This window comes from Hyperolius riggenbachi, chromosome 3 (genome assembly GCF_040937935.1).
Source record: "Hyperolius riggenbachi isolate aHypRig1 chromosome 3, aHypRig1.pri, whole genome shotgun sequence".
NCBI lineage: Eukaryota > Metazoa > Chordata > Amphibia > Anura > Hyperoliidae > Hyperolius > Hyperolius riggenbachi.
The window spans coordinates 227,698,662-227,726,227 of NC_090648.1; the positions used below are offsets into that span (position 1 = coordinate 227,698,662).

Genomic DNA, 27,566 nt, shown 5'->3' on the forward strand with positions numbered 1-27,566 from the left:
ATGCGTGTATTTTTGTGCTGAAATGTTGCCCCCATTGCGTTTATTTTGTGCTGAAATGTTGCCCGCAATGCATTTATTTTGTGCTGAAATGTTGCCCACATTGCGTTTATTTTGTGCTGACATGTTGCCCACATTTATTTTGTGGTGTCTGGGGTAACTGTTGCTGCATTTATTATTTAATGGTCATAGTTGGCTATGTTTGCAGCTTTGGGGTTACGGTATACTATCAAATAGCATCACACAGTTTCTGCACACCCATGATGTGAATCCTCGTTTGACCACATCATGGCGTAAACACTGCTTTCTTATGCCTCGCTGTTACATCATTATGTTAGCTCCGCCCATACAATGTCATGACCACGCCCACTTTTCGGCGCAGCGCAGCCCGCCGCAGCCCTCCCATTTTACCCACCCCATTTTTTGGGCGCTGCCCCCTCCCCCCGCCCGAACCCCCCCCCCCCCCCCCTTCAGGTTGAACCGACAAAAATCTGGTTACTCTAAGTGCTTTTGAAAATAAAGGAATACCATAGAATCCCCCAATGGGAGATGGGCTAGTCCAAGACCTGTTGTGTCAGTGACAGCAACCTAGAAGAAAAGTAATTTATGGCTCATTTTACTCTGGGAGAAGTGCACTTCTTATCTGTCTATGTTTACATATATTTTAAATTTGAAGATTTTTGCGACAGTAGTCCTTAATGCCACAAATGCCACAAACAGCAATGGAAGGATAAAATAGTACTCAGTGCTGTTTGAAATAAGTAATATACAATGTGTGACGCCCCCCCAAGAGGTAGAAATGCTGGGTCAATTGAGGTAGATACCATATATAATCTGCAACAATGAAAGGGATAAAAAAGTGTTTAATGCCAAAGTAGTAGTGTGATCCCACGAGGGGATTTCAAATGCTGATAGTCATAAAAAGAGTGCAGGAAAATGTGCTAAACAAAAGTGCAAGACAGTAAAGCAATCATCAAATACGGAGCAAATCAATTCACAGCAAAGTGACAGTAGTGCATAAAGGGGAACTTCAGCCTAAACAAACATACTGTCATCAAGTTACATTAGTTATGTTAATTAGAATAGATAGGTAATATAATCTCTTCCCCACCCTGTTTTAAAAGAACCGGCAAATTTTTGTGATTCATGGGGGCTGCCATCTTTGTCATGGGGCAGCCATCTTTTTGGTTGAAGGAGGTGACAAGGAGCAGGAGACACAGTTCCAACTGTCCTGTGTCCTGATTACCCCTCCCAGCTGCACACGCTAGGCTTCAAATGTCAAATTCAAAATGTAAAAAAAAAATTGCACCAAAACAGCAGAACGAGAACAACAAAATCAGAAATCCCATCATGCTTTGCACAGCATCAGGGTAAAAAAAAGTCCGGGCAGTTTTCTTCTGTGCAGCTAAAAATGAGGCTTGTATTAGAGAAACAAAACTGAGATGCTGTGAAACTGTTAAAGAAACACCAAGCCTTTTCAGTGCTGCTGAGTCGATTTTTAGTCCGGAGGGTAACTTCTGACCAGCATTGATAGGGTTAGTAGCAAGGAACAAGATTTAAGTGAGACCAGTGACAGAGAGACAGTACTACTGACCAGCATTGAAAGAGTTAGTAGTAGCAACGGAAAACATGCTGCTGGGCTGGGTGAGTGGGTTGGCTAGAAGGACACATGCTCAGCCAAAGAGAGAGTCAGTCAACAAACACAGGCTGGAAGGGAAGGAACAGAGAATAATATATGTGCAGCCAGGGTGGAGTCCTGTCCCTACTCCCAGTCCCGATCTGGTCTAAGCTGTACACAACGTGCCGCTCAGGCTCAGCTCACAGTCTCTCTGTTTCCAGCAGCTCTCTCGGCTGTCAGCTCCTGACCTACCTTCCCCAGTCTCCAGCATCAGCCTGCAAGCGAGAAGCCGGAAACAGAACAGCCGGGGTTTCATTTTTATTCCACTCCCTACGCCAAGTCATCGTTGTTTGTCTACCACCTCCAGCGGCACTGGGAGTCGGGGTGGAGAGGCTGGTGCAGACTGTGACTCAGAGGGGATGAGGAGGATAAGCTGTCTGGGGAACAGTAAGACGAAGGATCAGCGCAATGAGGAAAAGGCGCGGCGGGAGGCCAACAGGAGGATCGAGAAGCAGCTGAAGAAGGACAGACAGGTGTTCCTGGCCACACACTGGCTGCTGCTGCTCGGAGCTGGGGAATCTGGGAAAAGCACAATCATGAAGCAAATGCAAATCCTTTACAGGAATGGATTTAATGCAGAAGAGAGAAAGATAAAAGTCCAAGATATTAAGAATAATATTAAAGAGGCCATTGAGACCATCGTTACAGCAATGGGCATTCTGTCCCCTCCGGTGGAGCTGGCAAATCCAGACAACCAGTTCCGACTTGACTATATCCTAAATTTACCGCGCAACAAGGATTTTGACTTCCCTCCGGAGTTCTATGAACACACAAAGGCACTCTGGCAGGATGAAGGTGTGAAGGAATGCTACGAAAGGGCGAATGAATACCAACTCATCGACTGGGCAAAATATTTTTTAGATAAAATTCACATTGTGCAGCAGAACGATTACACCCCCACTGACCAGGACTTGCTACGGTGCAAAGTTCGGACATATGGATTTTTAGAATTGATGTTTCAGGTCGATAAATTGTATTTTAACATTTTTACAATTGGCGGGGCTGGATGTAGACGCATCAAACAGATTCTCATTGTAACAGGAATTATATATGTGGTAGACAGCAGCAGCTATGATATGGTGATTAGGGGGGACAATCAAACCAACAGGCTGCGGGAAGCACTAGATCTCTTTAAATGCATCTGGAACAATAGATGGCTGCGGACCTTCTCAGTCCTACTCTTCTTGAATAAACAAGATTTACTTGCAGAGAAGGTTTTGACTGGGAAATCTAAAATGGAGCACTACTTTCCAGAGTTCCATCGTTACACAACCCCAGATGATGCAGCTCCAGAGCCTGGAGAGGACCCCAGAGTCACAAGGGCCAAGTACTTTATCAGAGATGAGTTCCTTAGAATCAGTACAGGATTTGGAGGTGGACAGCACTACTGTTACCCTCACTTCACATGTGCAGTGGATACAGAAAATATTAGAAGGGTTATGAATGATTGTCAGGACATTATCCTAAGCATGCACAGTCGATGTAAACTGTTGTGATGGATATTCTCAGTTATATTTTTTCTTTATTTTCTTTATTTTTTTCTGGAAAACTGCAAAGATCCAATTAAAAAAACTAACATTTTTTTTTAATCGACTTGTCAAGAAACTAAAAAAAAAAAAGAAAACCTGAGTGCATTCTCCCTTTCCAGTTCGCACCAGTTTCGTTTTTACTTGTTTCCTTGCTGCTGGACAGTTGTGGAATTGTTAGCTTGCTGCCTTTTACCCCTTCAGTGCTCTTAAAAAAAGCATGGGCTGGCACCAGATCTCCCCTTGACTTATAAACTTAAATCCCCCCTCTCCGCATTAATGTAACCCATACAGGGTTCTTCTTTAAAGGGAACCAGAGCTAACCTAAAGAAAAGATTCTATACATACCTGGAGCTTCCTCCAGCCCCATACGCGCTGATCGATCCCACTCCGCCATCCACCGCTGCCCGCATCTAGGAGAACCGGCTCCCGTCAGTGACGTCATCGGAGCCGCGCTACGCAGGAGAAGTGCGCCCTCTACGTAACTGCTGCAGAGATACGCAAAGAGCGCACCTCTGCTACGCTAGACTGGCTTTGACTGGCGGCAGAGCGGGGTCCCAGTTCTCCTAGATGCGGGCAGCGTTGGATGGCGGCGTGGGAGCGATTGGTGCGTATGGGGCTGGAGGAAGCCCCAGGTATGTATAGAATATTTTCTTTAGGTTAGCTCTGGTTCTCTTTAACCTTGAGACACTATACTTTTCTTGAATATGGCAATAAAGAAAAAGGCAGACATCAGAGCGTTAACTCATTTTATGTAGATTAAATGTTTAACAAAGTTGAACTGTGAATGCAGAAAATATTTTTGCCATAAGGAAGATCTCATCTTTCATTATTATAAAGTGAGAGAACACGCTTCTCTGTCCACTATAAGGCAATGTTTCATAGCAAGCAATGTGTTAACCTCTTTCTGTTACAGCAGTAGGAACGATTTGCAGTAAAACACTGTCTCTTTAAGGCTTTCTCATGAACAGAACATTTACCAGAACTGAGCATTATTAAATAGTAGGATACTTTTCTCTTGCCAATAAGGTCTCTCTCAGGAGCTACACAGTACAAATAGTCTGGATGGCCTGAGACACTCCTCCTATGCATATGATAGATCAGTCTGTGCTCAGAGTGAGTGGGAAACTTATCTTGAGAGCTGCAGCCACATGCAACTTTGAAGATTGGAGTCCTGTCTGGGGGTGCTGGGGTGTCTTGCTCACTGCTTTGCCTAATGTTAGATAGTCCCCTCTTCTTCCTACAGACAGCTGTACTTGGGGGTCCCTGTGGCCACTAGATCTTTTGTTCTCCTTCAGGACAAGCTAGAATCCTTTTGACAGGCCCACTCTTCCTTCAGCTCTCTCTTTCAGCCCCACCATGTGCCCGGCCTCTCTCCTCTAGCTCCAAAACCCTCCCCCTCTGCTCAAAACCAACTCTATGGTCCTAAAACAAAGCTTGGTGTAATTGCCTTCTTAAAACAGAAGGACATTTGCAATAATTCAGTTATAAATGAACATTTTTTAGTAGGAAGGCTTTTTGGGCGTACATCAAAAAAGGGCGTCGGGAAAAAAGGGCGCGTGGTGTAAACGATAAGCAGTATTATCGTTTATAAAAATATTGTGTAGAATTTCGTTTACAAATAGTGTTTTAAGAATTTATAAATCATTAAATAATGTGTATGAGATCGGCAATTCTTAAAACGTTAATCTTCCCTGTTTCTAAACTGAAACTTATATTTACGTTTGTTAAAAACCCTCCCTGTACCTATCCCTAACCCCTAGACCCCCTGTTGGTGCCTAAACCTAAGACCCCCCTGGTGGTGCCTAAACCTAAAACCCCCCTGGTGGTGCCTAAACTTAAGACCCCTCTGGTGGTGCCTAAAACTAACCACCCCAAAGCCCTCCCTGTACCTATCCCTAACCCCTAGACCCCCTGGGGTGCCTAAACCTAAGACCCCCCTGGTGGTGCCTAAAACTAACCACCCCAAAGCCCTCCGTGTACCTATCCCTAACCCCTAGACCCCCTGGGGTGCCTAAACCTAAGACCCCCCTGGTGGTGCCTAAACCTAAGACCCCCCTGGTGGTGCCTAAACCTAAGACCCCCCTGGTGGTGCCTAAACCTAAGAACCCCTGGTGGTGCCTAAACCTAAGACCCCCTATGGATAATAATGTTTTACAAACATTAATAAATTAAAAAATGTAAATAATTTTTTGGGGTGGATAATAATGTTTTAGAAATAGTGATTTAGTATCTTTATAAACGTTATTCGTCACGGGCTCATTTTGTAAAGTTAAAGTGGACCCAAATTAAAAATACAAGATTTCAGAAATAAAATCTATTTTCTAAATTATAATAATAAATAGCAGCCTTTTTTCAGCTGCATGATGACAAATATAAAATATTTTACATTTATTGGAGGAACCCCTCCCTTCCTTTCAAATTGCCGGGATTTTTCCGGCAAACTGGTGGAGTAGATGGTGTCTGGCAATGGAGGAATTGCTAATGGCTGCCCCAGTATAACCCTAGCTGTGGAAAGAGAAAGGTGAAGAGCATGCACTGAAATGCTCATAGGTTTGAAGGAGTGTTTATTTATCTTTATATATGTCAGAGTGGTGCAACTAAATATTTTTTAATTAAAAAAATGTTTGGTTTGGGTCCGCTTTAAGAGTTAATGTGGTGCAGCAATACGATGGGCATCCGATCTGACACAAAGTGTGCAGCATGTTATCGCATGGACCATGCAGTACTCTAAGTGAATGGGCGCTACAGGCAATGTGCACTACAAGAGCGCAGTGCGACACACATGCGTAGACTGATGGGAACCCCAGTGATGTACTAGCTGGGAGTGGGCATATGCATATGATCCTGTCGCTGCAACATGGCACAGGGTCATATGAAGCTTCATATGTTGCTCACACCGCACCAGATTGCACAAATCAAGTGCAAAACCAGCCAAATGTCAACATTAAATGCAGTGCATATAGAGGATTTTGACTTTCACACTGATGCATTGCGTTGCAGCATAATGACCGCTTTGTAAATGTAGCTAGCAGCACTGCAATACTGTGTGTTGCATAACAGCATGCGGCATCGTAACGCATTGCCTAACCACAAAAAAGCATGTTAACAGTTACAGTAAAGCATACTTTTCATTGACTGTATGCTTCACTCTATATTGACACATCACGCGAATAATATGTAATCTGTTGCATTCCTGCTGTCACAGCAAATGCAACAGCCTTTGTGAACTTAGCCTTAATATAATATCAACTCGCACCTGGGAATGAGGGACTGTACCGGCTGGAGGTTATACTTAGACGTCTCTCCCCTTTCAAAAAGCTGAGCCTAATTTTTTTCTTTTGTCTTCACTCATTATATCAGCTCTTCAATGCGTTGTCAGTCGCCAACTGAGAGGTGAAACCAGACTCTTGACTGTGAAACAAGGTACAAATTATAAAAATACACAAAAATTGTCTTGGCATCACTGATCTACAATCTTTTGGGTGTGTAGGTGAGGTATTTTTGCCTTTCACAAGAATGCCATTTATTTATTTTTTTCTTTACTTTGTTTTTGTTTTGATTTTTTTGTTTTATTTATTTATTTTTACTTAACAAGTCAAGTTTATTAGAAAAAGAGCTTGCAAAATCATACAAAACAACATACAGCAAATACAAAAATAATAGCCCTGGAAAAAATACACTACATTCATCTGTTGACGTTTATAAAATTATATTGATATACAAAAAAATAGATAAAGCATATATACATGAATATACATCTCTCCAGTTGTTGTCCATCATCCAATATACATTATCAAAGTTCCTTTAGTGAAACAAGTCCATATCAATATAGCAACTCTTCTGCTGTAGATTTTATCCTCCATCGATAATTGTTGTCTTGAGATTGTACAGTGTATGGTACACATAAATATAGCTTTAGCCTTAAAAATGGTATATAGAGTTCTATTCTTGTATAAATAACTTTAAGTAGATATATCTTCATAAACACAAAGCTAGGTAGTTGTCCCTAAGCTTGCAATTGCATTTAAATAGTAATGCTTACTGATTGTTGTACATAAAAAATGACATTAAAAAGTTAATCTAAAAATGTAAAACTGCAGAAGTTTGAAATGACAATTCTTTAACGTTTATATAAGCTATTGTCAATAAATTCACCAAGAATAATACATATTACCTCTCTTGTGTTCTAGAATTACAGTGGAAGTTAGAGTCTCTAAGCCTCAGTTCCTCTCAGTAGAGTTCCAAGCTTATAAAATATACCAGCCTGCCAGGGCTTTTTATTGTAAAGTTTCTAAGATGGCGCCTGTTAGGGGATCTTATGGTGACGCACAAAATTCAAACGTATTTTTAACTGGTACATTCTGACATTTTGTGACATTTTAAACTATCGGATTATCTGAGCAGGTGCATACATATATGACACTACTATTGAAGCAGTCATTTCTGCAAAAGGATTCCCGACCAAGTATTGAGTGCATAACTGAACATAATTATTTGAAGGTTGACTTTTTTTGTTTTAAAAACACTTTTCTTTTATTGGTTTTAAAAACACTTTTCTTTTATTGGTCGGATGAAATATGCTAATTTTTTGAGATAGAAAATTTGGGTTTTCATGAGCTGTATGCCAAAATCATCAATAAGAAAAACAATAAAAGGCTTGAACTACTTCAGTTGAGTGTAATGAATCTAAAATATATGAAAGTCTAATGTTTATCAGTACATTACAGAAAATAAAGAACTTTATCACAATATGCTAATTTTTTGAGAAGATCCTGTATATCTCTGATGGGCAAACCTTGCTTAGCAGGCAATACAGCCAGAACTGAGTAAGGCCTCTTGCACACTGCAAGCGATTCCGATTCAGATTCCGCTTTTTAATCAGTTTTTACATCCGATTCCGATTTGCAGTGTGCAGGGAGCAAACTGCAAATCGGAATCGGAATCGGATGAAAAAACTGTTAAAAAGCGGAATCTGAATCGGAATCACTTGCAGTGTGCAAGAGGCCTAAAGTCAGAACATTTCTCCAGCGTTATCGTATTATAAACATAACCTTGTAAAGAGAACAGACAGCTTACTGCAGAAAATGATATTAGGGATTATTACTCTAACCAACAATCTAACTCTGATTAAAGAACAACTCTGCTTATAATCTTAAAATCTTGAAATTCACTTATTAATCTGCAATACATTTTAAAACATATATAATCAACGTAAAGCAAGATGGAGATAATTTCTCTGCAATAATATGAGATTTTCTGACACACATAGGAGGAGACTTATAAGCGCAGGGCTCTACTGATTACCACATACAGTTCACAGAACTTGAATTGCTTAACAAAGTAACAGCTCTAAAAGAGAAACTATTAGCCATAATATGACAGGAAAAAAAAGAACACATATATAAGAAGATTATTATTCGCTCTACTTACACAACAGATGTATTTCTCTGTCCACAGGGCCGGATTTACCATAAGGCACTGTAGGCTCTACCGCTAATGTTATTAGCGGGGGAGGGGGTGGTCCCCTCCCCCGCTAATAACATCAGCGTGATGCCTATAGAGTCCACACTGGCAGCCGCACAGCAAGTATCCGCAGCGGCCGTATGTAGTGGTAAGCAAATAGCTGTGTCCCGTTGTGTGCATTGGGAAGCAGTGCACGCTGACGTTTTCAAAAACGGTTTTCCCTCCTACTCAGCCGCCAGGAACCCTGGGATCAGGGAACTTCCTTTAAGGGGGTGTTAAGCGGAAGGCAATACAATTAATTGAGGAAGCTCCAGCCCCCTTCCCTGTCAAGTGCATTCCAGTCCAGCAGGCAGAAAAGATTCAAAGTGGAGATACAGCATCATGGATTGTAGCCTGGGGGGAATAGCGACACATAGTGCAGGCTACAGGTCCGCCCTCCTCCTCTTCCCCCCCTCCCGGACTTTGAGCAGGTATTTGTGCTCCTCTACTCTGCTAGTCGGTTGGGGGTATAAGGCGACACCCCCATGACCCTCCCTTCCCACAATCACCTATTACTTGTCTACTCACTATTTATCATGCTTGTCATATGTTTGGGGGGGGGGGGGGGCAGGAGGGGTCGCAGCATAAGAGGAGAGCATGGCCACCTACATTGATGGACATCATGCTCCCGCCTCCGGGAGTGTCTTGCGCATGCGCAGTAGGAGAAAGTATCGTACTGCACATGCACAGAACACTCCTGAGGGATGATCCCATTCTAGTTTACAGAATAGTAACATTTATGACATGTATCAAATACTCTGTCACTACAGGGCCTTTGATAAAAAAATAATGACAATGTTACATTTGGTGAAAAAAGGGCCTTTAGTGCTACTGGTAGTTAACAGTCTGCCGTGTGCCCAAAAATCTGATTATGTATGTAGGTTATGATTTTAACCATGACAAGCGAGAGAATAGAATTTGGGGTGTTTGAAAGCTGAATTCTATGTACCATATATACTCAAGTATAAGCCGAGATTTAAGGACCAAAAAAGTGGGGGTCTCGGCTTATACTCGAGTCACTACCCCTTGAGTTTGTGGCATCTGTTTCTACTGACTCCCCCCGCATGCATGGCATGAAATAAGTGTCTTAATACTGGCATGAAATAAGTGCCCCCAAATGCAGGGAATCTGTGTTTTCCGTGTATGTGAGCAACGCTTGCATCTTCCGCTCCCACTTGAGATTCCCTCCTTCCCCGCAGCAGAGCGGAGCGAGATATGTTGGCTTTGGCTATAAAAAGTGTAGTGCACTGTGTTCACTCACTTGTCCACAGTGATTGTAATGATACGGCTACAATGCATCTGAGCGGCGATTGCATCTCCCACTCCCCCCCCCCCCCCCGAGTCTCTCCCCCCTTGTCTCCGAGTGGAGCGTTGTGTGTTGGTAGTGGATGAAGAGTAGTGCACAGCGTTCCCTCACCGGTCAATGCCGCCAATCGGAATCTCATCTCTATGCTGTATTTAATTATGCGCGACAGTGCAGGACGTCATAGAGATGAGAATCCGACAGGTGGCATGGACTGTTGAGGGAACGCTGTGCACTACTCTTCATCCGGCACCAACACACAAAGCTCCGCTCGGACAAGGGGGGGAGAGACCTGGGGGGAGCAGAAGATGCAAGTGCCGCTCACATAGGTTTTAGCTGAATCACTATCATCACCGTGAACCAGTGAGTGAACAATGTGCACTACTCTTCTTATTTCCGTATATCGCTCTGCTCTGGCAGGGGGAGGGGGGGGGGGCGGGAGATGCAAGCGCTTTTGTACATACATTGTAGTCATATCATTACCGTATTCCACCCGCACATTACGGAGGAGGCACCGGAGGGGCACAGATGCAGTGCACTCAGTAGCACTTAGGGGACATGGCTGTATGTCATGCATGGTGGGGGGGGGGCTACTCAGGGTACACTATTGTCACGTGTCGCTCATATAAAACTCATATAATACTGCCAGCATATGGTGGAGGGGGCACTTGGGAGACACAGATGTCACTTACATGCAGTATGGCATACTGTACTTACTCATGAGGTGAAGAGGTTTTTACAGTGTAAAGTGCTCTGTAAAATTTTTGCATGGTATTTTCTGTAATGACCTGTTGTTCTGAGGTGACTGTCGCTGTGATCAGTTGCATATGTTTACCTGCCTTGGTTTTGGCCTTTATACAGTAGTTTGGGGGTGCCCAATAGGTCGATCGCGATCTACCGGTAGATTGCGACCGCCTATTTGGTAGATCGCGTCCCATCACATTTTGCGGCCGGCAGCTGTCCCATCGAATTCTGCTTCAATAGGAAGCAGGGGAGGAGAGAGGAGGCGCGACTGAAGAGGCCATGACGCAACGTCATGGCTGGGGGCGGCGCCGGGCAAGCACGCCTGCCTGCCTCATTCAATCACGCTGCCTGCCAGAGCGCTCCGAGTCCGAGAGGGGAGACCAGACATCGCCGCTGGAGGGAGGTAAGTGATTGAGCACCCATCCTACCTACCTATGCTAATGGCACCTATCCCTACCTATGCTAAAGGGACCCATCCCCACCTACCTATACTAAAGGGTCATATCCCCACCTACCTATGCTAGAGGCACCTATCCCCACCTACCTATGCTAATGATACCCATCCCCACCTACCTATGCTAATGGCACCCATCCCCACCTACCTATGCTAAAGGGACCTATCCCCACCTACCTATGCTAAAGGCACCTATCCCCACCTACCTATGCTAAAAGGGACCTATCCCTACCTACCTATGCTAGAGGCACCTATCCCCACCTACCTATGCTAGAGGCACCTATCCCTACCTACCTATGCTAGAGGCACCTGTACCCAGTGAAGGGACCTGTACCCAGCTACCTTTGCTGAAGGGACCTATACTTAGCTACCGATACTGGAGGCACTTGTACCTGGGGGCTGTTCATGACCGGGGGAGGGGGGGTGTCTGCAACACTTTAAATGTTGGTAGATCTCCTGGACTTGGCAAATTTTAAAGTAGCTCGCGAGCCAAAAAAGTGTGGGCACCCCTGCAGTAGTTAAACCATTTAGAGCTTCTGAGTACGTTTGTGGTTTTAGGCTTCTTTCCCACTAAGACGTTGCGTTAGATGCCACGGTAAGGTAGCATAACGTACCCCTAACGCAACGCATAGTGGGGTTGAAGTTGGATGTCAGATTGAGCCGCGTCATGCGGCTCTTCATGCTTTTGTGATTTCGTGATGCATACTTTTAGATGCATGCGGCATCATGCGGTCCCGCCAGCCAATCGCCGCACAGGGTGGCGCTCCAGGAAGTAAACACTGCACGTCACACAGTGCAGTGAATATTAATTAGCCATGTGGCTGGCCGCGGAGGACATTACTGAGCATGTGCAAACAGTCTAACGCGGCTTAGCCGCGTATGACGTACAGCATGCAGCACTTTGTTTAAACGTGCTGCGTTACAATGTAACCCAACATGGGCACTGTGAACAGCCCATTTAGTTTTCATTGCTGTGAGTTAGGCTGCGTTACAGGCTGCACTAACTTGCGCCTGTAACGTCTTACTGTCAAAGCAGCCTTACGGTTACCATTATTGCAGTCTGCTGATTTTATTCTACTGTGAGTGGTGTTGTGGCATTTCCTACCCCCGGCTTATACTCGGGTCAGTTAATTTTTCCTGTTTTTTTAGGGTGGGGGGGGGGGGGGGGGTTGGCTTATACTCGGGTCAGCTTATACTCAAGTATATACGATAATTTAAATTTTTATTTATTTATTTATTGTGTGTGTCAAACTAGATAAAAAACTGTAAAAAAAATACCCTTTTCAAAGTTATGGTACAATTTTAGCAAAACAGCATGAGTACAAATGTTACAAAATATGTATTTGAGTAGGTCTAGGTCTATAGTATTCAGAATGGTGACATTTATGGCATTTCTTGACTGTTCAGCTGTGCCATGGGCTTTTCTAAGAAAGAATGACTGTATTGCATTTGGTGCAAAAAATGGCCTTGAAAAAGCAATTGGTGCTGCTCCTGGTTAACAGTGTATTGTGCGGCCAAAAAGCGATCTGATTATGTATATAGGATATCATTTTAATTGTGACAAGTGAGAGAATAGAATTTGGGGTATTTGAGATCTGAGACCTATGACATTTGAATGAGAAGCAATAAAATTGTTATTTTCATATACTTTGTACCAAAATAAAACACTTGTAAAAAAAAAAAAAAAAAGTGACAGAATTGGAAAGAAAATACATAAATAGTTACTTTAGGGACTCAGATTTTTAAATATGTATGCCATGAGGGTATATTACTCTTATTTTTGCTAATAAGGGCTTGTAATCATTGGTAGTGAGCCATGAGACAAGGAAAGCCACAACATAGAAAAAATAGATAATTAAGCCTCCTCCTTCACCGCTATCCAGTTTACTCTGTTTAAGCTTGACAGATGCTGTTCTACTTTGCCAGCCTGCCAATAACATAATGCTATTACACCCCTTAGGTTGTTTTAACCACGGATATGGTTGATTTAGAGATCATATTGATGTGCCTTACCTTCCTGTTCACAGAAAATTATATTTGCACTATTTCTGTAAGACTTGCATATGATATTTGTCATTGTACTGTTTCCTGTTTTATTTCTTTGTGAAAAAAAAATATCAATAAAAAATGATTGAAAACAAAAAAATAAATAAATGAGCACACAGTTTCAGCGCTGTATCAATTACTGTGAGACCAGGAAAGTCATAAACCTCTATTCTACCTGAGAGCACAGGAGGCATGGGGTGAGACGACAGTTGTTATTGGATTTGTATTCCATTATTGCATGAACTGTCCTGCTGGCACTAGCACAGTTCATCCAAGTTAGTCAAAGGCACCCAAACCAGGTCAAAATAAAGTAGCAGTGTTAGGGAGTCTTGCCCAAGGTCTCCTGCTGAATAGATGCTGGCTTACTGAACAGGAAGAGCCAAGATTCAAATCCTGGTCCCCTTTGTCAGAGGCAGAGCTCTTCACCAGTACACTATCCAGCCACTGGGGAAATTAGTCGGAGAAGATGGTTATAACTGTTCGCCGAGTTCCCAACTATGGTGCAATCAAAATTTGTCAGAATTTGCTTCCCTTATTGATGTGGGATTCTGGATCCGGAGGGGGGTAAATATATTCACCACCTGTACCATAATAATCATTGTAAATCGTGGTCTCAAATGGTAGTGTAATTTCCCCTTCCTAGGCATTCCTGCTTCAGGTACTGTCACCTCAGTGAGGGGTGTCACTGCTGACCTGGTCCCGGCACTGTGGAAAGCTGGGTGCTACATAAGGAGCTGGAAAGCCTTATATCCAGGTTCTGCTCCAATCTTGCTGACTATGAAAATGCTCATAGACTAGCTAAGACTGGGGCATTATAAGAGGGATGGGGAGAGGTGATCTCTGGGGAGGAGTGGACTGACTTTGAGGACACACATATGAAGACGGTAATTTGCTGTCGAGATAAGTTGGTTCAACTGCACTGGTTTCACCAGAAATACTTAACTCTTGTTAAAATATCCAAATTCTCAGGGGTGTGAGTGATGTTTGTTGGAGGTGTGGTCATAGCCCGGGTACTATTAGGCATATGACTTTGGACTACCCACTCATCCAAGCGTTCTGGAACAAAATATTGACCTTCAAGTTAAACTGAGTCTCCCTGTAGTGTCCTCTTATAGGTCTGAAACTAAATGCAGACAAAACTGAAGTCCTTCTGATTGGAGGGCAGAGCATGATAACAAAACAACTTCACTTGCATTCTTCACCACTGGGAATCGGAGGCACAGATCTACGCAGCTCTAATCATGTGCGTAGCCTGGGAGTTCTAATTGATGGGGATTTAACCAGCTGAGCGGTCTGGACGAGCTCAGCTCGTCCAACACCGCCAGCGGCTGCCGCTCAGGCCCTGCTGGGCCGATTTTAATGAAATAAAAAGCAGCACACGCAGCCGGCACTTTGCCAGCCGCGTGTGCTGCCTGATCGCCGCTACAGCGCGGCGATCCGCCGCGTGCAGCGGCGAAAGAGGGTCCCCCCAGCCGCCCGAGCCCAGCGTAGCCGGAACAAACAGTTCCGGCCAGCGCTAAGGGCTGGATCGGAGGCGGCTGACGTCAGGACGTCGGCTGACGTCCATGACGTCACTCCGCTCGTCGCTATGGCGACGATGTAAGCAAAACAAGGAAGGCCGCTCATTGCGGCCTTCCTTGTTTATTATGGGCGCCGGAGGCGATCGGAAGAACGCCTCCGGAGCGCCCTCTAGTGGGCTTTCATGCAGCCAACTTTCAGTTGGCTGCATGAAATAGTTTTTTTTTTATTTAAAAAAAACCCTCCCGCAGCCACCCTGGCGATTTAATCAGAACGCCAGGGTGGTTAAACTTCAGAACTCAAATCTCTGCTGTGGTGAAATCATCTTATTTTCACCTGAAGAACATTGCAAAAATCAAGCACCTCATCCCCCCAGAAGATCTGCCAACCTTAGTCCATGCCTTCATTACATCCCAACTAGACTACTGTAATGCTCTCTACACTGGCCTTCCAAAAAAGGTCTTGTACCGCCTACAGCTGATACAGAATACGGCTGCCAGACTGCTAACCAACCAACCCCGTCACTGCCACATAACGCTAGTCCTGCACTCACTTCACTGGCTACCTATAGAATGGAGGGTCCTATTCAAGATCGGCCTACTGACATTTAAATCCCTGAATAATCTAGGCCTTGGATACATGAAAAATATGTTGCAGCTACGTAGCAATCCCCGCATTCTCAGATCCACAGGTTCTAATAATCTAGTCATACCCAGAGTCCACTTGGAAATTTTTGGTCCCAGAGCCTTCTGTCATGCTGCCCCTACATTTTGGAACGCCTTACCTCAACAGATCAAGACAGCTCCATCCCTGGACGTGTTTAAATCCAGACTGAAAACCCACCTGTTCAGTTTGGCATTTGCAGAAATATAACTTTTGTTGTGTGAATACTTCATCCTACTAATTACTGAATCTGAGAGAGCCTAAGCGCTTTGAGTCCTATGGGAGAAAAGCGCTATAGAAATGTTATTGTATTGTATTATTGTATTGTATTACGCCCCACCCTGTTCAGATAGTAGATCCAAAAAGGGTTATACTGTATTTTTGGCTTATGTATGGACAAGGTGTTTGCGAGTATTGACTCATGCAAGGGTTCCATATTGTTTTAGCCACTTATCCTTATCTTAAACATGCCTTTTGCAAATTAAAAAATCACCTAAAAAGCAAACAAACAAAAAAATGTAATTGGTCCGATCTGATTGGCTCAATCTGCAATGTCATTGGTACAACTTGATTGGTCCAATTGTGCAATTTGGTTGCTTCAATCTGATTGGTCCAATCATGCAGTGTGATTGGTCTAATATGATTGGTCAAATTGTGCAATGTGATTGATCCAATTGGATTGATCTAAATGTGCAATGTGTTTGGTTCAATTGTGCAATTCAGTTGGTCTAATCTGATTGGCCTAATCTGATTGGTTGAATCCTGCAATTCCATTGGCCCAGTGTGATTGGCCCAGTCATGTAATTTGATTAGTACAATCATGCAATTTAATTGGTCCAATCATGCATTGTTATTGCTACAATCTGATTAGTGCAGTTGTGTTATCAGCTGGTGCAATCGGATTGCCTTAACCACTTGAGGACCCACCCTTTACCCCCCCTTAAGGACCAGCGCTGGTTTGATTGATCTGTGCTGGGTGGGCTCTGCAGCCCCCAGCACAGATCAGGGTGCAGGCAGGGAGATCAGATTGCCCCCCTTTTTTCCCCCCTATGGGGATGATGTGCTGGGGGGGTCTGATCTCTCCTGCCTGCTGTGGGTGGCGGGGGGGGCACCTCAAAGCCCCCCTCCGCGGCGAAATTCCCCCCTCCCTCTCCTACCTGCTGCCTCCCCCGGTGATCGGGGCTGCACAGGACGGCTATCCGTCCTGTGCAGCCAGTGACAGGAAGTCCCCTGTCACATGGCGGCGATCCCCGGCCGCTGATTGGCCGGGGATCGCCGATCTGCCTTACGGCGCTGCTGCGCAGCAGCGCCGTACAAATGTAAACAAAGCGGATTATTTCCGCTTGTGTTTACATCTAGCCTGCGAGCCGCCATCGGCGGCCCGCAGGCTATTCACGGTGCCCCCCGCCGTGATTTGACAGGAAGCAGCCGCTCGTACGAGCGGCTGCTTCCTGATTAATTAGGCTGCAGCTGGCGACGCAGTACTGCGTCGCTGGTCCTGCAGCTGCCACTTTGCCGACGCACGTTATGAGTGTGCGGTCGGCAAGTGGTTAAAGAGACACTGAAGCGAGACTAAATCTCGCTTCAGCTCTCGTATATAGCAGGGGCATGTGTGCCCCTGCTAAAACGCCGCTATCCCGCGGCTTAACGGGGGTCCCTTCACTCTCAACCTACCCCCCGCAAAAGTTGGTCGCAGACTTGGTCGCTACATTTCTCTTCCTGGAGGCAGGGCTAACGGCTGCAGCCCTGCCTCCCAGCGCGTCTATTAGACGCGCATCGCCGCCTCTCCCCCGCCCCTCTCAGTGAAGGAAGATTGAGAGGGGCGGGGGAGAGGTGGAGATACGCGCCTGACAGACGCGCGTGGGGCAGGGCTGCGGCGGTTAGCCCTGCCCCAGTGCGGAAACGCTCCCCCGCATTACGGAGGGGATTTGGGGGGACAGGGACCACCGTTAAGCCGCGGGATAGCGGCGTTTTAGCAGGGGCACACATGCCCCTGCTATATATGAGGTCTGAAGCGAGATCTATTCTCGCTTCAGACTCTCTTTAACTGTGTAATATGATTGGTCCAATCATGCAATTTGAGATGACGTGTGTGAAGTCCAGACAGATGGCACCTGCTCTCCTTTCCCGTGCAGCATAGTGCGTACACCAGCTAGTATATAACAATAATAATAATAATCAATAATAATTAAAGGTCTTCATGCATAATTAATGTATTGCTTTCGTATGGTTTAAAAAGATATTCTGTCATTATCAGAACAGATACACTTCCTGCTGCCACTAACGAGGCAAAGCTACAGCAGACCTGAGATTCAGCTGGACTCCTCCCTTTCAAGTCACAGCAGAGGTCAGGCAGCGGTACCTATCAGAGATGAGACAGGGCTGCCACCAGTTTCATTTGAAGTAGTAGTCACTGCAAAATCATGTTAACCTGTGCTGCCATCTTCTGGTGATTTAAGTATACTTACTAGCACATCTTTAAAAAGAGTAACCAAGCAGCTTGGGGTGACCCAAACCACTAGCAATGTATAGGGGGCTAAAACAAACCGAAAACCCTCCTACTAATAAGCAATGCTTGGTGAAATAAGCCTTCTAAAAACAGAAGGAAATTTGCAATAATTCAGCTATAAGTGAACATTTGTGGTTACCCACAATGCACCACTACTGAATATGCAAACTATCCCTTTTCGCCCCTGTAAGCTAGACAAGCATCCAGAACCACTGGTGTATAGCAAGTATATTGCTTTGAATATTACACAGCCACACCAACCCCACATGTAGACAGCCTGTTTTGGGCTTTTGGCCCTCATCAGTACATGGCAGGGATTGATATGGCTATATGGGATAGGGCTTGGACCAGTACAACAGTAACCAAGCAGCTTGGGGTGACATTCCTAGTGGTGTGTGTAGTGTGTGCGTGTGTATAGTGTGCACGTGTATAGTGTGTATGTGCATATGTATAGTGCGGTGTGTGTGTAGTGTGTGTACTGTGCGTGTGTAGTGTGTGTATAGTGTGCGTGTGTACTATGTGTATAGTGTGTGTGTGTACTGTGTGTGTGTATAGTGCGTGTGTAGAGTGTGTGTGTGTCTATAGTGTGTGTTGTGTGCGGTGTGTAAATGTAGTGTGTAGTGTGTGCGTGTGTATAGTGCGCGCGTGTATAGTGCGGTGTGTGTTTGTACTGTGCGTGTGTATAGTGCGTGTGTAGTGTGTGTGTGCCTATAGTGTGTGTGTTGAGTGCAGTGTGTGTATATAGTGTGTACTGTGTGTGTGTATGTGTATACTGCGTGTGTGTGTATTGTGTGTGTGTGGTGTGTGTGTACTGTGTATGGTGTGTGAGTGCATGCCGCAATAAGTGTATTTTCTGATTTTCTGGTGAAACGCTGCTGCATTACGATAATTTTCGGGGGGCTTGGAGGTGGGGTTCACCACGGGGGTGGGGAGTATGCGGCTGGGGGGCAACCAGGGGAGGGTGCACCACAGGATTTCTGGCCTGGAGTGACAAAATGGCTGGAGGTGCTCCTGCTGATGCTGCTGTGGCCATCTAATCACACAAGAGGGAGGGACAACATTTAAAAACGAAGTGCAGATGCTGAGATCTGTGTGAGAGAGCAATCTGCTGTGAAGCATGGCGAGGTACTCTCGCTGTCTCAGTCTGCCATGCCTGCTGATCCATTATGACAGTGCCAGACAGTGTCTTCTATCACTGCACATGCTGACCAGTGCCCATCCCTAGGTGGAGATCACACCAGCTGCCAACCTCTGTGCTGAGTGGGGAGAGGCTTGAGAGCAGAGCAGGCAAGAGTCACTCGAGGAGAAGAAAGACAGCGTACAGTGACAGGCAATTATGTAACAGCAGGGGAGAAAAGCAGGCTTGGTTGCCTAGTCAGGTAAATGTTGCAAAACTTGGGCTGCCTATGAATGAAGTTCCGCATGCACATGTACAATTTTATTACAGCTTAATTTACCGAAGCTCAAAAAGATATTGCACACAGTATATGTTCTGAAAGTGTGTCAAATGTTTAGTCATTTCCCAGATAGGCTTCCTGGCAGCATGGTCTTCTACGCTCCCAAGGTCAACTGTCACCAGGCTACTCCCATTCCAACAGCATTTCAAAAGTATAGGTAGCCAGGTGCTTCTCCCTCAACTATAGGTAGCCAGATGCTTCCCCTCCTCCCCTATAAGTGGCCAACCTGCTTCCCACCCCATAGGTAGCCAGATGCCTTTCCCCCTTTATAGGTAGCCATATGCTTCTCCCCCTCCCCTATAGGAAGCTAAATTCTTCTCCCCCTCTCCTATAGGTAGCCAGATGCTTCTCACGTCCATATAGGTAGCCAGATGCTTTTCTCCTCCTCTACAGGTAGCCAGATGCTCCCCCCCCCCCCCATAGGTAGCCAGGTGTTTCTCACTCCCCTCCTCTATAGGTAGTTTAGCCAAATGTTTCTCCTCTCCTTTATAGGTAGCCAGATGCTTCCCCCTCATTATAGGTAGCCAGATGCTGCTCCCCCCCCCATTGGTAACCAGGTGCTTCTCCCTCTCCCTATAGGTAGCCAGTTGCTTCTCCCCTCACTATTGGTAGCCAGATGATTACCCCCCCAGCAGCCGCTGGTCACTAACCTCTCCGTTCACCATCTAGCACTGAAGCTTCCTCCTCCCCTCTGTCTGCTTCCCCCCCATCAGTAGCCAGATGCTTCTCCCCCCATAGGTAACTAGATGCTTCGCCCCCTTCCCCACTAGGTAGCGCTATTTTTCTCCCTCCCCTATAGGTAACCGGATGTTTTCCCCCCCTCATAGGAGGCCAGATGCTTCCCTCCACACCCACCCCCCCATAGGTAGCTAGATGCTTCCCTCCCCCCCCCCCCCATAGTTTAGCCAAAATGTTCTCCCCTCCTCCATAGGTAGCCAGACGCTTCTCCTTCTCCCTATAGGTAGACAGATGCTTTCCCCTCTCCCCATAGGTAGTCAGATGCTTCTCCCCCTCCCTATAGGTAGCCACTTTCTTCTCACCTCCCTATTGGTAGCCAGATGCTCCTCCCCCTCTCTCCCCTCCCACCACCACCACTAAAGCAGCCACTGCCAACTAACCTCTCCGTTTAACTCCAGTGCTGAAGCTTCCTCCTCCCCTGTCAGCTGCCGCTGTGCATCTCTCTTCAGCTGGTACCCCTCACATCATGTGATGCATCGGCACATTGCCGGTGAGTCACATAATGGGGAATGCCTGGTGGAGAGAGATGCACAGCGGTGGCTGATGGAGGGGAGAAGGAAGCTTCACCGTTGGAGGCAACTGGAGAGGTGAGCAAATGATCCAGTGGTAGTTACAGGTGTAGAGGGAGGACAGAGGTGGAGTTGGACTCGGTGAGCGAACTGACAGGTGTCATTGCCTTGCCTGCGCCTAATTACTTCTCCCATCCACAGCTTGTGTGGGAATTTGTACTTCCCAGTGGGGACATGCAAGCACACCGTGATGCATGCTGGAAGGTTTAGTCTGGTTAGATGCAGTTAGTATCAAGACACTTGCCTTTCCCGAGGTAAGTACACCATATGCCCCCACCCCCCTTTTTTTTTTTGCTACATGAACACTTTGATTTTTAGTTTGATTTGAGAAAGTCCATGTTATTCCTAATTTTCACCACTATGTGGCACTGCATTTCAGGATTTATGCTGTTTAACCACCCTGGCGTTCTGATTAAATCGCCAGGGTGGCTGCGGGAGGGTTTTTTTTAAATAAAAAAAAAACTATTTCATGCAGCCAACTGAAAGTTGGCTGCATGAAAGCCCACTAGAGGGCGCTCCAGAGGCGTTCTTCTGATCGCCTCCGGCGGCCAGAAGTAACACGGAAGGCCGCAATAAGCGGCCTTCCGTGTTTCGCTTACCTCGTCGCCATGGCGACGAGCGGAGTGACGTCATCCGCCTCCGATCCAGCCCTTAGCGCTGGCCGGAACTGTTTGTTCCGGCTACGCTGGGCTCGGGCGGCTGGGGGGACCCTCTTTCGCCGTGCATGCGGCGGATCGCCGCGCTGCAGCGGCGATCAGGCAGCACACGCGGCTGGCAAAGTGCCGGCTGCGTGTGCTGCTTTTTATTTGGTGAAAATCGGCCCAGCAGGGCCTGAGCGGCAGCCTCTGGCGGCGTTGGACGAGCTGAGCTCGTCCAGACCGCTCAGCTGGTTAACAGATCCAGTTAATAGACAGTATATTTCTCCAGTCCACCAGGATGTTTTGCAGTGCTTCTAACAGGAAAGACAGTACCTGCCTGTCATAGCCGGCCTTTGACGCTCAGGGTGCCGGCTTCCAGGGGGTGCTCCTGCCATTCTGGCTGCACCTACTTGGCTGCAGCCTGCCCGTCTTCTGTGGTAGCTCCGCCCTGGTGCCGCTGGGGGCAAAGACCAGGAAAGGAACCTGCTGCTGCGGCGCTGCCCCTTGCGGAGTGTGAGAGTCAGTAACTCCGCCCCTCGCGAATGTGATTGCCAATTGGATCATGGCTCAGCCTGCTTCAGTGACAGTGGGAGATGATGCAGGCTTCCCCAGAGAAACGTGCAGCACATGTGGAGAGCGAGAGAGTCGTCACCCCTGTCCGAGTCCTGATTCCTGGCCATCTTCTCCTCATCTCCTGTTCCCAGCGACACTGGCACTGTGACTGCAAGTCTGCACAGACAGTACACTGTATGACAGAGAAGACCAGCAAAAAAGTAAGGTTCCCCAACTGCCTCCCTACGCTAAAGGGGGGATATGCTGCTGTCTAGATACACTGGGGGGGGGGGGGGGGGGGGGGAATCTGCCAATATACACTAACAGGGGATCTGCAAGACTAGCCTACATACAGTGGCTTGCAAACGTATTCGGCCCCCTTGAAGTTTTCCACATTTTGTCATATTACTGCAACAAACATGAATCAATTTTATTGCAATTGCACGTGAAAGACCAATACAAAGTGGTGTACACGTGAGAAGTGGAACGAAAATCATACATGATTCCAACAGGGCTGTGGAGTCGGAGTCGTGGAGTCGGAGTCGTGAAGTCGGGCAATTTTGGGTGCCTGGAGTCGGAGTCGGGAAAAAATGCACCGACTCCGACTCTGACTCCTAATGAATTTGTAACTGTAATTAAAATAGAAAATATGATAAAATGTTCTATTTCTCAGATAATAGTCATTAAAAATAATGTATATATACAGTAATAGCTGTGCTTAGTCCACAAAAATGAAATAAACCAATCAAAATTAGTTACTTGTGCTGCTTCAATAAAGCAGTCCCCGTATTTTTAAGGTCAGATATACATATCTGATTGTGACTGTATATATGATGCGTACACAGGAATCTCTTATATATACTAAATAACATCTATGCTGTGGGAATAAAGCCTGATGTGTAGCTGTGTCACTAATAGAGATGGTCAATGAGATGGAAATAATTCTGCACTGATGCTGATTTATGCAAATGTATGCACTCCCTTTGCTGATGAAATCAAATAATTTGATATGTTATTAAAATTTGGTTTGGTGACTACAAATTAAAGGGTACCTGAGACGGATGAAAAGTAAAGTTTTATACATACCTGGGGCTTCCTCCAGCCCCCTTCAGGCTAATCAGTCCCTCACTGTCCTCCACCACCCGGATCTTCTGCTATGAGTCCTGGTAATTCAGCCAGTCAGCGCAGTCCGGCCGCATGCCACTCCCACAGCCAGGAACATTATGCACCTGCGCAATAGTGCTGCACAGGTGTAGTATGCTCCTAGCGGTGGAGTGTGTTCATGCGCACTACGCCAGACTGGCTCAAGTACCTGGACTCATAGCAGAAGATCCAGGTGGTGGAGGAGGACAACGAGGGACTGATTATCCTGAAGGCGGCTGGAGGAAGCCCCAGGTATGTATAAAACTTTAATTTCATCTGTCTCAGGTTTACTTTGTTACACAGTAGTACTATACTCTACATATGCACTCCTCACAGAGCTGCAGGGAATCCACTGAGAATGCTGTGCACATTGAACACAGAGGTGTTGTCTGTTTACAATCTCCTCATTCCCCTGCAGAGTACCTGCACATCATTCTTACATGTACCCACACTTACATTGCCTAGGGCCTGATAGATGTTCTTTGTTCCGGTTTGTACCTTTTACAAGTACTATTACTAAGGACTAGTTTTAGTCTAAAGGGAATAAATATAGTAGTCTACATATCCTTCTCACTTCAGTTGTCTTGTAAAATTCCTAAGTGTTGGCAGTTATGAGACGAATTTCATGTTACATACTTTTAATCAACAAAATTGTAATATGCAAATTAGAGGAGTCGGAGTCGTGGAGTCGGTGGAATCCTAAACTGAGGAGTCGGAGTCGGTGGATTTTTGGACCGACTCCACAGCCCTGGATACCAAACCCTTTTTACAGATAAATAACTGCAAAGTGGGGTATACGTAATTATTCAGCCCCCTTTGGTCTGAGTGCAGTAAGTTGCCCATAGACATTGCCTGATGAGTGGTAATGACGAGTGCACCTGTGTATAATCTAATGTCAGTACAAATACTGCTGCTCTGTGACGGCCTTAGTGGTTGTCTAAGAGAATATTGGGAGCAACAACACCATGAAGTCCAAAAAACACACCAGACAGGTCAGGGATAAAGTTATTGAGAAATTTAAAGCAGGCTTAGGCTACAAAAAGATTTCCAAAGCCTTGAACATCCCACGGAGCACTTTTCAAGTGATCATTCAGAAATGGAAGGAGTATGGCACAACTGTAAACCTACCAAGACAAGGCCGTCCACCTAAACTCGCAGGCCGAACAAGGAGATCGCGGATCAGAAATGCAGTCAAGAGGCCCATGGTGACTCTGGACAAGCTGCAGAGATCTACAGCTCAGGTGGGGGAATCTGTCCATAGGACAACTATTTGTCGAGCACTGCACAAAGTTGGCCTTTATGGAAGAGTGGCAAGAAGAAAGCCATTGTTAACAGAAAAGCATAAGAAGTCCCGTTTGCAGTTTGCCACAAGCCATGTGGGGGACACAGTAAACATGTGGAAGAAGGTGCTCTGGTCAGATGAGACCAAAATGGAACTTTTTGGCCAAAATGCAAAACGCTATGTGTGGCTGAAAACTAACACTGCACATCACTCTGAACACACCATCCCCCCAGTCAAATATGGTGGTGGCATCATGCTCTGGGGGTGCTTCTCTTCAGCAGGGACAGGGAAGCTGGATGGAGCCAAATACAGGGCAATCTTGGAAGAAAACCTCTTGGAGTCTGCAAAAGGCTTGAGACTGGGGCGGAGGTTCACCTTCCTGCAGGACAACGACCCTAAGCGAATGGCCCAGTCAAAGTCCAGATCTAAATTCATTCGAGAATCTGTGGCAAGATCTGAAAACTGCTGTTCACAAACGCTGTCCATCTAATCTGACTGATTAGTGACGTCACCGCTGTACGGAAGCCAGGTGACACCTCCCACTATAGGTAGCCAGATGACCCCCCCAGTGTATATAGCCAGCTGTCACCCCCCCCCCCCTTCCCCCCAGTATAGGTAGCCAGATGTCCCCCCACCTAGGCAGCCCTCTATTTCCACAGTATAGGTAGCCAGATACCCCCTCAGTAATGGATAGCTAGAGTAGAGGTAACCAGATTCAAATTTCTACCAGCCAGTGTCTCACAGGTGGGTCACATGATAAGAGACCCTAGCTGTCACAGTGAAGAACAGACACTAAAGGGGCCCATACACGGGTCAATTTCAATGATCGAATCAATCGCAAATCGATGCACGATCGAATGTTTTGCGGCCAATTTCTATCAATTTGATCTGTCAGGATGGAAAATCTAGGTTGCTCTGCTGCTGGCAGCAGATCGTTGACCCATAGAGTTGCATTGGATCTAATGGTGCAGTAATGCCTTTAGATCGATTTTCCATAGATTTCCAATAGATTTAATTCTGAAATCTATTGGAAATCTGTTCCTACTTTGTGGCACACATCAGATAGAGTCCTGTCAGATTCGATCTGACCGGCATCTGACAGAAATATATCTGATGCTCAAATCTGCTGCAAATCTATAAGTGTATGGCCACCTTTAGAAGCACTGAGGAGAATCTGCACTGAAGATGCAGCACGGGAACTTGCTCACACTCTGCAAGATGCATCTTTTTTTGCTGCTGGGTAATGTCACAACATGTCAAACTAACAAGATTCACTTCTGAGCATGGCTGTGGCCACGCTCGGATATGACTCGGGTGATATAACTGAGGCTAATTAGCTCAGCAATGACAGGAACCAATTGTAAACATCACAAACAGAACTCTAGACTGGGAACACACTTCTGTTTTCTGCTCCTGAAAACTGAGAACCAATGGAAATCAATGGAGGGCCAGTGCACACTGTTAGGTGTTTTTCCTATCCAGAAAAAAAACCTGACAGCAGTGAAGTGTGGATTTTTTTATATAAATTAAAAACCTTTTCACCTCCCCCAGCACGAGTATCTACGTCCCTGTATTTACACAAATATAAACAAATACAAACACTTGGTTCTGTTTCTATTTTTAGAACTTACTAACTCTGTATCTCCATCATGTGGCCAAAAAGTAAAACCACATCCAAATACCCTATTATACACCTTCCCATAGAAAAATGAAATGCATTTTCATTATTTTTAAAAACCCATCGAGGTGAAATGGTAAGTAGCTTTTGTGAAAAAAATGCCTGTGTTTTCCCACGTACAGACACACATGGTAAAAAAATGCATGCAAAAAAGCATGCACAGAAAATTGACAGACAAGTGTGGTACTGGTCAAAGGCTTTTTTAGTAGAGCAGTTTGTCTAAATGATGATGCTTTTATGGAAGAAAAGTTGACTCCAGATGTACCTGTATCCTTACTGGCTAGCAAGCAGATTCTCCTGCTTGAATGCTGGATTAAACTGGACAGAGATCACACAGATAATATTAGTCTTTCCAGCCCCCAGCCTGTGCCTGACAGCTTTACAAGCTAAGAAAAGGGGTGTGGATGCAGGAGTGAGAGAAACACTTTACGCCTCGTTCACATCTAGCTAGCGCAGATGGCCGTGCGATCTGAATGCAACGCATATGATCGCAAGCCATCTGCGCCATTGCCCCATCCATTGACAGTGATGGGATCAACTCTGCACTTGTGGGCAAAATGCAGGCAGCAGTACGCAAGCGATTCATAGCGCATCGTACTGCTGCACAGCAGAAGAGCTGTCTATGCCCTTCTGCCATTTCTGCGTTTCAGCACATCATACGCGCTTCCAAATGTGCACGGAAGCGCGTATGATCTGAACGAGGCCTAAGTGTCTTGTCTGTTACAGAGAGCATTCATACAATGTTATTAACGGACCATAAAGAGTTACATGAACAGGGGCAATAAATCTTTACTGGGGCTGGCGGGCCCCTGACCTTTCACTAGGTCAAAGCAACTGCCTCTGTTGCCTGGTGGATAATCCAGCTCTGGGCTGGAGAAAGCCCCAGGTGTCACACCCCCCCTAGTGGCCAGACCGCACAATGCCTTCCAATCGGTTTCAGCACACAGACCATGCAATCTGTGGTTGCAATCGATGCGCAGAAACCGCTGGAATTTTGGCAGTAGACAGACCAGAGGGAGGCGTGCAATCTATTAAACACAAAATACTAGGCTGTCACCATCTCTGTTAACATGGGACAGAGAATCCCACTGACTGGCTGACTCTAGACCTGCAAATAAAAACGGTTAAAACACACTGTAGTTTATCTAGCTATCAACAGTAGTAGCGACTCTTCAGAAGCTAGAATGACAAAATGAATAAAATTGCTTATTTTTACAATATTTATTTATGAATTATTTAGTCAGTGTTTGCCCGTTGTAAAATCTTTCCTCTCCCCGATTTACATTCTGGAATTTATCACTAGTGGTGACATCTTGATTTCTGTCAGGTAATCTGTGTGGAAAGTTCATTTAACTCTGAAAGTTCTATACACAGAGGGAGATATTGCTTGCTTGGCAACTGAAAAAAGGCTTTTATTTCCTACAATGCAACAAGGTTCACATACAGCAAACTGTCAGGACCATGGTCATGACAACACACTGTGGGAGGGGTTTCACCATATTTTCACCATATCATCAGCCACACAGACCCCCCACCCCTGATGATATACTAAAAGTTAAAGTTAAA

The 27,566-nt window shown here is 45.6% G+C and overlaps 1 protein-coding gene across 1 annotated transcript; it reads left to right on the forward strand.

Annotated features, from left to right (window-relative positions):
* Window positions 1-1,632: 1,632 nt before the first annotated feature.
* Window positions 1,633-3,530, forward strand: LOC137561336 (guanine nucleotide-binding protein G(s) subunit alpha-like). Its single transcript, XM_068272621.1, has one exon. It carries the CDS (start codon window positions 2,035-2,037, stop codon window positions 3,169-3,171), a length of 1,137 nt encoding a protein of 378 aa, XP_068128722.1. The 5' UTR covers window positions 1,633-2,034; the 3' UTR covers window positions 3,172-3,530.
* The last annotated feature ends 24,036 nt before the right edge of the window (window positions 3,531-27,566 follow it).

Excerpts from the sequence above, each read along its gene's own strand:
- LOC137561336 (XM_068272621.1), top strand. The coding sequence starts at position 2,035 with ATGAGGAGGATAAGCTGTCTGGGGAACAGTAAGACGAAGGATCAGCGC.